Source organism: Nelumbo nucifera, chromosome 5 (genome assembly GCF_055504915.1).
Source record: "Nelumbo nucifera cultivar China Antique chromosome 5, China Antique-T2T, whole genome shotgun sequence".
Classification (NCBI taxonomy): domain Eukaryota; kingdom Viridiplantae; phylum Streptophyta; class Magnoliopsida; order Proteales; family Nelumbonaceae; genus Nelumbo; species Nelumbo nucifera.
In genome coordinates this window covers 20,892,130-20,906,288 of record NC_142653.1, presented here as the reverse complement: position 1 = coordinate 20,906,288, position 14,159 = coordinate 20,892,130, and the positions used below count along the sequence as shown (strand labels likewise).

Below are 14,159 nucleotides of genomic sequence, written 5' to 3'. Positions count from 1 at the left end.
TAACCATAAAGAACAAAGATTTAATTTTATTTATATGATTATATCCCAACACAAGTCCTCTCTGGGTTATTTCACAGCTGATTTTTCTAATCGGATTGTCTGCATTGCTTCCTTTTGCCATCTATTTACTCAATGAACATTTATTGCCATTCGTTTTAGCTCAATTTGATTGCAGGAGCTTTTCAGATGAGAATTTCTGTCAAGTTTCTACAGCTGCAATGTCTAGATTCAATGTCGAACTGCATATAAAATGAGTTTCTTGTAATCTGTGTTTAAACCGTTAAAGCTATAACTGAAAAGCCAATAGGGCATTAGCCTATATTTTTTAGGCTAAGGTTGTATTTGGTACCATTATTACTTCTACTTAAAATATTTTAAGATGATGAATACAAATTTTATGGGAATATATTTTTTTTCTACCACAAAGACATTGAATTATCAATACAACATTGGATATCACTGCTGCTTCTTTAGGAAATGTCAAACTTGGTGTTCCTATTCAAAATGCCAACACTTAATCTAATGTATATATTTTTTTAGTAGAAACATCAGCTAGACAATTTCTCAAAATTTTGTATTAACCAATACAAAGCGTTGCTGGATAAATAAAAGTGACAATGATACTAAATATAATCTGAGTTGCTGGATTGCAATGTTTTATCAAGATTGAGTGACAGGACAAAGAGAAACTCCACAGCCAGAATGAATGGTTGTACAAAACCATATCCAATATGGCTGGAGCTTTTACACTGCAAAGGGCTACATTCTTGCCATTTACTAACCCAACTGATCTGACTTTAAGATGGATGGCCATGGACCCATGGCAGCATGACTTTTGCTACTCAACTCAGGCTCTAAGCCTCTAACCTCTCCAAAATTATCCCTTTCCCTTTCTTGTGTACACATACATAATGACAATTGATTAGCCTCTAACCCTACTACAATATGCACGTGCAGCGGTACACATCTTGACAGATGGACCCATCACAGCACCACCACTGGATGAAGTGTGTCCGTGTGTGTGTCAATGACTGGGTGTGGCAAAGAGATTTCCGGGGGATAGTGCCTTGTCGCCTTCTCTTCTCACATCTCACTTCTCAGCGAAAAAGGAAGTGACTTGGCTCGCGATTCGCGAGAGCCAGAGAGACAGACAGCCTGATTGCGCCACTTCCTATCGCGGCAAAGACCCCTGCATAAGCATAATATGCATACGTTGCCTTGGGCGTTGGGTGTTGGATTTTTCAAACGATGTTTATGTGTGGCTCTGTTTTCCTTATCCCCTCCCTATCCCCCTTTATTTTTACCAAACATTCTCCCTCGATCCTTTATATATGCATGGAGGAGGACTATCTCCTTCCTTCTCAAGTCTTTCAAAACCGGTGAGGTTAAATGCCCTTCTGAGACATGTCAGAACAAGAGAATGGACAGCTCCCAGAAGACGACGACGCCATATTGCCAGAACTAAAGCTCCCAGACTTGCTGTTAACTGATACAGTTAAAGCACTCCACGCATCCATTGAAAATGAGTGGGACTCCCTCCAGCGCTCCGCATGCCAGACAGCTGCCGGAAGAGCCCTGTGGAACCATGTCATCCAGGACCCCCTTGCAGGGGTTCTTGCCGGAGAGACATACCTCCGAAGCCTTCACGAGAAGATGAGGAAAGACCGGCTAAGTAATGCCCGTGAAGTGTCGGGGGTGATTCTTGCAGTCCGAACCCTCTGGTTTGATTCAAAACTTGAATCCACTCTCAACTCCTTCAATGGCGAAGCCCAAGTTGTTCTCCTGGGCGCAGGTTGGTGATTCTTCTCTATTGGGCCTAATGCATATATCACAGCCTACTCTACTCTACCATGTCATATTTAGACTCACTCACTCACTCACCTCCTTCTCTGCCAGAAAATAAGATCTTGTAACTGGTATCCCTTTTAGTGGTCTGCTGTAAGCATTTATCGTATACATGTTCATAATTCCTGATTATCCACATACTTTTAAGTATTGCATTAGATTGTACAAAATACAAATCCTATCCTTAGTTGGAAGATTGTTCATCACCAGTAACCCATGCATCAAAAGGCTAGGAGGCCCAGGACGGTCTAATGACTGTAATCACCGCATCTTTCACGCCATGAACCGAGATTACATCTGCGCCCCACATGTACATCTCAGCATGCATTGGGAGATGTGAATTCCCATGAACCCAATTACCCAACCCAGTAGGGCAGTAGGTCTAAATAAAAACTAAAAAGTAAATTTTATTAATGAGAAAAATAGTCATACAAAGAGGGAAGAACCATAAACCAGCTCCCCCTCAGGAAGAGATCAGATATCCCGTAAACTAACTGAATTAAGCATCAGAAATACATTAAATAAACTTACAAATTTTGTATAGCTGCCCATGAGGACGGGACATGCCTCCTGAGTCCTGAGAAGGGTTTTTGTCAATGAGTGGGAAATAAACAGAGGTGTGTAATCACTGAAGCATCCTCCATCCCCCTGTCTATTGACAAATATGCCCCTCATCAGGATGTTTGTCACAGCCTGAATTTCACTTGTGCAATTTTGGAGTGAAGTTTGCAGAAAACCCATTCATGATAAAATTTTTTGTCAACTGCCATGTGTATTGTGCACAGCTTGCATCCAGGAAAATAATCCGCATTTTGCATGTAAAAATAAATGAAATTTGTTTCTACTTACTGTAAGCCAATAAAGTTCACACTTCATAGTTCCAGTCCTTATTTTCAAATTATTCTCCATAAATAACAAATACATTAAAAAAAACTTGGGTTACTGTTCATCTATAGGCATGGATGCGAGGGCATACCGTCTGACCTGCCTGAAGGAGAGTAATGTCTTTGAGGTTGATTTCCCCAAGCTCTTGCAAGTAAAGGCCAGTCTTTTGCAGGCAGCAACTGGGTCTAGCAATGAAAACCAACAGTCCAAAATGATGGCTAAAACCCTAACCAGAGTAGCAGCTGACATACGAGACGATGATTGGTTTGAGAAGCTTCAGAGATCTGGTTTCATGCCTGAGAAAAATACCATATGGATCCTTGAAGGTATCCTCTATTACCTATCCCACCTCAATGCCATGCAGGTACTGAAGACAATTGCTGCTAATTGCACATTAACCCACACAATCCTCCTTGCGGATTTCATGAACAAGTCTTCAACCATGATTGCACATTCCACCTTCCATTTCTATAGCGACTGGCCAGAACACCTCCTGCCGTCCTTGGGGTTTTCTGATGTTAAGCTTTCGCAGATTGGAGACCCAGATGCCCATTTTGGACTCATGAACGACCCTTTAAATCTATTCAACAAGCTCCGCAACCTGCCAAGGTCACTTCAAACGCACCCAGATGATGGAACACCATGCAATCGCCTGTATTTGGTGCAAGCCTCAGGCTCACCCGATCAAATCAGCTCATAATACATGGAACACTTGATGATCTTGTTCTTTTTGGAATTACAAAATGCATTTAAAGAACTGACTGCCACACAGCATTGAGTCATTCAGTGAATTTGGGAGTCAGTGGTGGTTATTTTCTGTAAGATAATGTTATATTATAGATTAAATTGTCAAATAAGTTGAGAATCAAACAAGATTCTTTCACTTGGATTCATTCCCTCACCCCTCTCTATTGGCTATTGCCTATTGGCAAAATATCAGGCACATGGGATGAAAGTTGTTTTTATAGCTGCTTGATTCCAACAGTGAAATGGATCATATTGGACAGAGAATCCAATCAGTGGGTGTCAAGGCCAACTTGTCTGGCCTATCAAGTCAGTTTGAAGCCATTTCTAATTCATAACATTCTATAAACCTCTGTTCCATCAAGTTAATCCAGCAAAGGGAGGGCAGTTGTATCAGAATTCCTAGCTAAAATACCCTTTTTTATGGATCTTAGCTAAAGGAGTTGGAATGCCTAATCTAAATAGGGTTTATTTAGTACCTAGTTTACTGCGTATAAAATCAATGACAACTCTCATTATCAAAGACTCTGTCATTCTGTTCCTTTCAAGACCTATAAATGGATCCCAAAGTACTGATTTGATTATAGTTCTTGTCCTCTTCTCTTCTAAACTCGTATTAATGTATTTTAGAGGTAACCACCCTCAATATTCTATCATTTTATAAGGTACCAAAGCCTCTATTAATTTATCACTTAACAAATGATGTCTCCTTGGGGCAATAATCATGAAATGAATTCTGAAGTTGCAATTTCTTCAACTGAAACTCTTGATAATGTGTCTTCTTCGATCTGTTTGTCGATGTATGCCCAAAATCTGCTACCTGTACTGTTAAGATAATGAGATTGTAAAACTTCAACGAGAAGATACTTGGTTCACCATTAAACTGGCATTGAGCAAACTTGTCCTCAATGAGTAGAAAAAGTTTGTTGGCATGGTTCATATGATAGAGGCAGATTTATATGCATGGGGGAAGTAGAGAAAACGGTGCTTTTGTGTGCTTTTGTTTGTATATGTTTTGTCTTTACTTTTCTTATGGCTGTATTGGACCCAAAGTTTTGGGAAGTTGCTTTATATTTTTCACCTGCTGCCTATTTGAGTGTGCAGTGCAGTTTTCTTTGATTATAATATTTACTCAGTTAATTGTCAAAAAATATAATCAGTCTATCCTAAGAAAATTATCAGTTGAACCTGATTAGACTGAAGTACTCCCTTGGACAATTCAATATCCAATGTTGTTTTCAAACATACACCGTATTGCTTGAATTGTCGTCCTACATCAAATGAAACACTAAAGATAAGTAGAGGCAGGTTCTCATGTACAAGATTCTTATAGAAGCCCAAGAAAAAGAAAAGGAAAAAGATAAGTTAAAACAAAACTCCAAGCTGAAAGAGTATGTATATGGAATGAATTCGCACGATAATGAAAGATCAAGTATGGGGATGTATCCCTGAAAGTTCAATCAATTTGTTAATGTACTTGGGTATGGAAGGATCGCCATCACAACAGAGACGGCAACAGATTCATAATTTTAGTTATGTCCATTTGCTAAAATCTCTTTTCTTTAGGGGTGGGTTGCTTAATAAAATAATACAATAGAAAAGGATATATCATGTAGCATAAAGCATACAAATCATTGGAAGGGGTAGAAAATTGCTGACTTATAAGATCACCTAGCACGATTACAGCTACAAATCTTACAGGATTGTCATTATCAAGGAATGAGGATGAATTCTTCAAAATTAAACAGAATTTGCAAGCCTATTGCATTGAGAAAACCATGGCTAAGCTTGATCAGAAAGAAAGAAATGCATCCATATTCCATGTCTGGCAGATATTCTGCTATTTTAAGAAATAAGAACCCATTTGCAACCTAACTATAGCAATATGTGACATAACAAAACAGTATAATAGGTTTCGTGTTCATCCCAGAAAAATCATTATAGCCTTAGAGGCTGGAATATAGCGGTTTCCTCCTTGACGAGAAGAGTGACAACCAGTTCGGCAGTTATTTCCTTGGTCTACCTCTTAAATGAATTTAGTAAAGCCGAATTTTGGGGGCTACAATTTGAGGGAACTGAGACCTTTTCGAGATTGAGGGGTGTTTATAGATGACAAATTTAACTCGGACCCTTTAGGCAATAGGGTTTTTATCAGCGCTGAGATGTTTTCTTTTCTTCAAGGGCTGAGGCTGGCGGTGTCTTCAGGCTTTTCGAGGCCGGAGACTGAAAGAAACTCCCAAATGGTAATTGGACGGATGGAGGAAATGTCTAGTTCGTGAGTGCATCCCCGTTCCATTAGAGAGGTGCCATCTTTGGATTCCAAATTGAACAGTGCATTCAAAGACCTACAAATTCAATAACAAACTCTTTGGCTAGAGGTGCAAATAGGGAAGAGTTGTTGTATGTGCTGTCCAGGGAGGTAAGCGATATTGTATAATGTTGGGTACTTCTGATTGTTAGGAGTTGCTGGCTGCTCATAGCATTGCAGCTGATACTCTATAATTATTCAGAATCATTTACTGCTTTTAAAAATCATAAGGAGTTTTGATAGAGACAAGTGATTACAAAACAACATTAAGTTGATGGCATAAACGAACATACAATCCTTCAGAATCACTTGCTGCTGTTGAAATCAGACTAAATTAATGTGGTAATTCAGAAAAAAAATAATAATATAACTATCGAGATGGTTGAAGAGAAAGGAGGAAGCACTTGGCAGGAGACAGACGATGCCCGGGAACTTCGAGAGTTCTTCTTCTGCTCCCTCAGTAAGTCCTTTGGTCCTGTTGCATGAGCAAAGAAATAATTGGGCTCGGAGAAGGCGGAGGTAGAGATGGAAGAGAAGTCCGTTCAGATGCCGATGGAGAAAGCGGCGGCGGCAGCGGGCTGGAAGGATGAGAGAGAAAATTGAAATTAAAAGCAGAATTAGGTCAAGCTCGTTCTGAATCTTCTGATAATATATCGCCTTGCTATGTCATGTGGGTAAGTATAGGTGGGAAATCCGGATTCCGCGGACATACCCTCGTTGCTGAATTACAAATTCTTAATTTGTAGGGAGTTCAAATCACCTCCCACAGCACATTCCCGCCGTGTATTAATAACATCTCCTGATGATAACATTATCATTTTTTATACATTACTCGGAGATGTTTCTAATAAAGGGCGGAGATATGTTTTGAAACGATGTGAGGGACAATCTTATAAGGGGCTGATTTGATCTCATTCAGTAGGATGGCAATTTTGCGAGAATTTTCAAATGTCCGATTAGTATTATCCGTTTATCATGTTTTGGTTTTGAATTTAGGATATCCTTTACATTTTTTCCTTCCTTTTTCCTTCAAACTTAAACCCAATTACATTCAAACATTACACATTGCCAACTCTAAGTATCCAAATATGAACCCGAATACATGTCGTCAAATATCTTATATATTTTATAAGAAGTGATATAAATAGTAAAAAAAAATTGAGATATGATTTAAACTCTTGGCCTCCTATTATAGGTATCTTCAACATTGGCCTGTCACAACATTTATACTAAGGCGACGTTTGTTTGAGGTGGAAAATCGAATCGGGGTAAATTTTACACCCCAGTTCTGTAAAATTTTCCTTCTTCTCCACTGAATGGTCTCCTTTATATGAATAGTCGAAGAGAGGGTGAGAAGACCTCCTCTCCTTTGATCGTGAGAAACCTCCTCCATCCAATGGTCTCCATCCAAAGAAGAGCTCATCGGCCATTAACATCCTATCACCGGCCGTTAACATACTCAGAGTGCAAGCTTATGGAGATGAAATCATTGTCGTTGACGGAGAAAAAGATCCGCGGGCTCGATGTTGACTCCATGGAGTTTCAGAGCATATCTCCTTCCAAACCGAGCCTAAGGCAAAGGGTTTCGGTTTCCTGCACTAAGGTCGGCTCTAGCCTTTAGGTTTATTTATTTAACAGGCTGAACTGCCTCACCTGCAAACCTTCATCTCTAACCGTTGGAAAATATTTTCCAACTCTACCAGCTCCTCCTCAATCCTCTCTATTGCTCATTGCATTCTGCGACTCGCTGCCGGAAATACTGAATCCTCTTGAGGCCACCTGAAACTGCCAGCCCATCTTTGCCATCCTTCCTTGCATTTGAGTATCCTATGATTCTTTCAGCTTCTTCATCAAGAATCGATACCCATTTAAGGATCTGAGGAGATTCTGTGAGAAAAGCTTGTTATGCTCTTGCAGCGCAACAACGTTCCCTTCGTCATCTCATCTTCTACAGTTGCAGTCTTTTTTCTGGCAGCGCAAGCTTGGACCTTAGCCAATAACATCTTGTTCTGTGCTTTATCATCGTTGAGGAACTCCTCTGTGTCTTTTAGTTTGTGAACCTTTCGAGCAATCTCCACTGCTATTATCTCCTTCTCCTTCCCCAAGCCTGAGAACATCCATTCGAGGCTCTTCTATGCCACCATGCTCGCACTGAGTTTCAAAGCAAAGCAGAGTTTCATAACAGAATTTCACTTTTACATCAAAACAACCAAACATGAGAGAAGAATTCCAGGACACCCTGGTTCAATTTTCCATCGATCACTAAGCCGGGATCAAATTTTCCATCAGTGTAATTTTGAATTTACACCTCTACCAAACACAGCCTAAGAGAATTACCACATTTTTACCTAAGTGATGTAAAATTAGGTGAAAGCTATAAAGTATTGAAAATTTAGAATATCAAAGATGTAATTTAAAAAAAAAAATGTATTTGGATATGTATGGATACAATGGAAAATTTAATATCCAGTAATCTTTATTATTTATGGTATATTTGAAATATTTAAGTTTTGGTGCATGTCGCTGACAATGTCAAAATTGAAATAGTGCAAATTTGTAAATACCCTTGTTCTTATCATTGTTCTTAGAAAATATATCAAACACATAGAGATTGATTAGTTAATAGACTTAGGGTCCATTTGGTTCATATATAGCCGAGGTTATAATCGGAATGATCAATTTTTCTTACCCATTTGGTTTAGATGATAATCTAAATCTGAAGTGATTAAAATGGATTATCATTGAGGGAATACTCGTTCTCTCAAATGGGGGAAATGTCGTTCTACCATTAACGGAAATAGGATTCCAATTTTGTGCAATTCCAAAGCCCCATTCATGTGACCAAATAGACCCTTAATTTATCGACTAGGGAAGAAACTCATCAAATTTAATTTATGTTACCATCTCTTGGGCTTGTATGAGCAATTTGGATTTTAAAGAAAAGTTTGTGAAGTTTATACATAATGTACTTAGTTTGGATCGAAATGTCAATTTATCAATAAATGGTCACATTAAATGCCTCTATAATGGTAATAAGCATCATTTGTTTTGTTGTCAAACCTCGTAGAGAAGATCGCTTACCTTAGGGGTGGGCAAGAAAAATAGAAAAACTAAACCGAGCTGAAGAATTAATCGAAATTGAACCGAAAATTCAGTAAAACCAAATCGGTTGGATCAATTTCAGATAACCAATATAGATAACCAGTGATTAATCAGACTGACTAGTGTATATATATATATATTTACATATTTTATTATTTTATGTATATTTATGCATATTATATATTTTTTATATATTATAAATTAATGAATATATATTTATAATATATAATATATAATTTATTATTTAAAAATATAATATTTTATATATATTTATATTTTTTGTATAGTTATATATTTTTTATAATATATATTGTAAATATAAAAAAGCGATGGTTAACCAAACCGGTCAACCAGTTAACCGATCGACTCGGTTTGGTTTCGGCTATCAGTTTTTTAGAAACTGGTAATAATGGTTAGGTTTCAAAAAATAGGCCCATGGTTCAACTAACTGAACCGTGAGCACCCCTATCTTATCCCCAATTTATTTTTATATTTAACAACTTTATTGTTCAATATTAAGATTAAGTTGTATGACAATCTGAGTATGATTGGAATCAAATTAAGCTTTAATCAAACCGTTCAGACTCAAGTTTGATTAAGCTTGATTCGAGTTCGATGCTAATGAAGTTCAAATCTAAAGATAAGTACAACTAGTGATTTGTTTTTTAAAGCCAAAACAAGTTCAATTAGTTATTGGAACTCGAATTTAACTAATAAAATATTTGACTTAAAAACCTCGTGAGACTAGTTCAATTAACTCTAGGTGTCAGGGTGGGTGGTTGAGAAACCTAAGAAACCATCTAAGAAAGCCCTAGTTAACTTTGAAGGGATCAAGCAAGCTCCTTGCAAGTAGTCATGCATCTTGGAGACTTCTAATCAATGTTTTAACTTTTAAGCCTAGCCCAAAGGTTGAACTGTTTCTATGTAATCAATCACGAGTGGGTCAGCGTTCAACTAATCAACATTTATTTTTATACAACCACTAGCGAAGGCCCTGTGTTGCAGGGGCAAAACATGATGGTAAGTGACTTGTCAAAGGTAAATTATTACATAGGAAAAATTTGCAAAAGGTAAATTTTTTAATTACAAGTTTATTGGAAAAAATATATATTTCAAATAAATACAATTTTATGGATAGTAATATATTTAATTTAATCATGGCCATCAAGCAATAGAGTGAAAGAGGGAGAGATGACTTTTGTCATTGTATTTTTGTTTTATATAGTAGAATAATTGTAAATAGTTAAATAATAATTAATTTAATTTAATAAATAAATAAATAATTTTATAAAATAAATGAAATAAATAGACAATCAAGTGAGAGAGTAAACATATATAAATATATACGCGATTTTATGTCTTACTTTGCTAGCAATAATAATTTGCTAGATAATTAAATTATTAACTAATTAAATATTTTAGTAAAATAAGTAAATAAATAAATAAAATGTTATGTATTATCAACACAAGATTGGTAAATGCTATCTCAAATTATTTAATTAATTAATTTATCGTTGTTAATGGGTCAGATTGAACTACTGGGCTACTAAGCCCATGAACAGGCTTAACCCGATTTGTGGTCTGGCTTGGCTTAAGACTTGGCATGCAGACCAGCCCAACCCGTGGCATGGTATGGGCCCGTGCAGGCTTAGGATAAAATAAAATTTAAGATCTTCTTTAATTTTTTATCTTTTTTTTTTTAATTTCAAGATCATCAAAATTTTTAAAAAACATGGCTTAGCTCAATTCGTGGCTCAGCCTAGCCTAAGACTTGGCCCATGGACCAACCTCACAGGCTCGCATAGGCTTGGATCATATATTATATACAATAATTATATAATATATTAATATATAATTTTATTTTCAATTTTATTATTGCATATATAAACAATTGTACACATCAAAATTCATATAAAATAAAATTTTAAGATCTTTTCTATTTATTTTTAATTTATGTTAAATTTTACATTATTTTTCAAAATTTTTAAAAAAATATGGCTTAGCCTGACCTGGCCTAAGACTTGGCCCGTGACACGTTACAGGCCCACACGGGCACGGGCCATATATTATATATAGTAATTATATAATATATAATTTTATTTTCAAATTTATTATTCCATATATAAACAATTGTATACATCAAAATTCATATAAAATAGAATTTTAATATCTTTATTAAAGTTATATTTATTTTTTAATTTATATTAACTTTTCATTATTTCTTTTTCATTTTTTTTAAAAAACATGGATTAACTCGATTCGTCGTTTTTGGCCCGACCTGGCCTAAGACTTGACCCACGGACCAACATGATCCATGGCACGACACAGGCCTACATGGGCTCGGGCCGAGGGGTGTGCCGGTTCAACCCCTTGAAGTATAGCAGGGGAGGGAAGCATGACACAGCCCAACACAACTCAATTGTAAATAAAATGAGAGATAAGAACAATTTTTAACAAATATGAAAAAAGGTAGAAGTTTAGTGACACCGTTGTAAATAATTATAGGGTAAATCTATTAAACTATCCTTACTGTTTGCAAAATTGACTAATTCTACCCTTACTATTTACAATTGAAATGTTGGTAAACACTAGCAAAAAAAATGAGATATCAAATTTGCCCTTCACTATTTATAAAATTTTAAAGATAAAACCCAACTGATGAAGAACCTCTGATTTCTAATTTTTTCCAAATAGAAATATGGCAAAATGGTGGTTGACTCTCGAACAACGTTTACTATGTTCCCAGCTGGGTTGTATAAAACAGTGGTGGCCGAGTACGACCGCCGAATATCAGACGGGACTTGGTTCGTGTTATTACTACGATTAAGAACCAGAGAACTCAAGTCATCATAGATATATCCAGGCTCCTTTGTTTTTGGTAAGTAGGTCTAACCCAATGTTAGAATCAACCCAAAGCACCAAACCATAGTGCCAGCGCAAAAGGGTAGTGGAATACAGAGCTTCATATTGGAATGACTAAAGGTTTTCATATCTACATGTGTGAACTTGGTCAATATGTTCCTTCCACATCGACTCAAATTCTGAAGCCCACGACTATAGAACGAAAATGAAACTCCACCCAAGAGCCGGTTACCCTCTAAAATAAAGCAGTATCAGTTTGAATTAAAAAAAAAACAAATAAAAAATAAAAAAGGGAAAAAAAAACTTAAGTCCACCTCCCAGGATGAAAGCAAAAATATCAGTCGAATTCTCCAACCTAAAAAACCAATAGAGAATCAGCTTACATCCGTCAACTCCAACAGTTAGGCGGAAGATCCAAAAAGAAAATATATACAACTGGACTCGGTACAGATCAGAAGCTGAAGCAGAGTCCCCCCTTACTCCCTTAGAATCAGTTTAGTCATCCAAGAAACTACTTAAAACCACAAATAAGGAAAACCCAATTGAAGCAATCCTTGCTCGTCATACTCGTATAGCCCATACCCTTCATCTCCATCCAGTTCAATGGGATTCAACAACTGATACGATAAATCCGATGGACTACCACACTGCAATTGATCAGAGCCACCTGATTGATCATACTCATTCTTGAGTCCTAGCCCAGGAGTATTTGGACCCAGCATCCCTAATAGCTCCTCTATATCAAACAATTATTCCAATGAAAAGTTCTACACATCATCAAAATGATTGCATCCACTCTCACTGAACTGAGTCAAGTGACCAGAATCTATTGGTCCTTGGGTGATCCCGTACCCTTCGAACTGATCAGGACTCATGGGTTCCACAGGCTGCTCTTCCGTTGGCTTTTGCTTAACTAGTTGTCATTGGTGATGGCACAGCTACTTCCGTTACAGTGCAAGGCTGACTGTAAATCAACGACTCACACTGCTTTGGCATAGGTTCTACCGTTGGGAGATTCACCTTCAATTCCTCAGGTAAGCAAACTTCATAATAGCTGGATGAAGTGGTAGCTGAGTATGGGGATTCCATCGATGCAGAGCTTGCAGGAAAGTTGAGACGTGCACAGCGCCCATACATGGCTTTGGCAGCCTCATCATAAGCAAGAGCAACTTCGAAGCAGTGGAGAAGGTTCCTAGCCAAAGCCGGCTTCCTCTGTTTGGTTCTCGAATCTCGGCGACCCACTTTCCCCATGTCCGCTGCTTGACGCCTCTGTAGTTAGGCAAAGCCGGCTCCATGGGAATCACTTGTTTTTTGCCTCAACAGTAGTTCTCCCCAATCATCATCACCATTAAGAGGAGAGCTCCGTTGGGAAGTTGCAGTGGCCATTGTCCACTGTGACGACAATACCAAAATTACCGCTGCTGCTGCAACTTACAATAGCCGTGGTAACCAATAAGAGTATTTTAGGAATTTTAAAATAATTATCACTCATGTGAACTAAGTGTGATGGAAAATTAACGGTAATAGAGGTTTTAGATCATTATCATACAAGTTAAAGATACTTTAAGATAATATATAAATAATAAGGGTAGAATCATGGTTTTCAAAACTAGACCGGACCAGATGGTCGAACTGGAAAAACTAGAAACCAATTAGGTGATCAGTTCCATTTTTTTTTCCAAAACCGGATTTTTGCCTAAAAAATGTTGATTTAGTCAACAAATCGCTGATCCAGGCGGTTGAACCATTCAAACCATTCAACGGTTTTTAATTTTTTTTTTTTAATTTTGTTATTTTTTATATCCTATTTGACTCAAAAACCGGACTCCTGACTGGTTCATCAGTTTTAAAAACCTTGGGTAGAATTATTCAATGTCATAATCGGGTAACTTAAGAGATTTACCCATAATTATATGTTTAGTATCAAATATAAAGGAAACAAGTTATGATTGTTTTTTTGTTTTATTTAAATTATATAATAGAAAGGATAAGTCGACTGATCAATGTGATTTGGTGTGTAACAAAACGAAATACTAGCGTGTGCCTAATCCGTGTAACCAGTCACGAGTGGACACGCTAGCGTTCTATATAGAATGTGCTTTCCGTTACCAAAGCGGACTCACATCAATACACCAAGGACCAATCACGAGGGGGCCCACATCAAAGGGCTTGGGAGTCGTTTTTCCCTTACCAAAGCGGACAAACACACATAAAGCATCAACGCGCAGCCTTGCAAGCAGCATATCCCAACGGTGCCACCGTACATTCCTGGCGCAGGTTATCGGCGCACAACTTCACAAGCATTCCTCTCTCCCCGCCAAAACCACGAAACACGTGGCACGATATCTTAACCTTACTCCCCCCTCGCCCCGCCACTGAACCCATTACATCTCCCGTTCCACTGCCCACTGCC

The 14,159-nt window shown here is 37.5% G+C and overlaps 1 protein-coding gene and 1 pseudogene across 1 annotated transcript; one reads left to right on the top strand and one right to left on the bottom strand.

The window, feature by feature from the left end:
* Positions 1-1,003: 1,003 nt before the first annotated feature.
* On the top strand, positions 1,004-3,623 carry LOC104595691 (Leucine carboxyl methyltransferase). Its single transcript, XM_010256545.3, has 2 exons — positions 1,004-1,792; positions 2,802-3,623. Exons 1-2 carry the CDS (start codon positions 1,405-1,407, stop codon positions 3,428-3,430), a joined length of 1,017 nt encoding a protein of 338 aa, XP_010254847.1. The 5' UTR covers positions 1,004-1,404; the 3' UTR covers positions 3,431-3,623.
* An 8,638-nt stretch (positions 3,624-12,261) lies between these two features.
* Positions 12,262-13,041, bottom strand: LOC104595941 (dehydration-responsive element-binding protein 2C-like; annotated as a pseudogene).
* Positions 13,042-14,159: the final 1,118 nt, after the last annotated feature.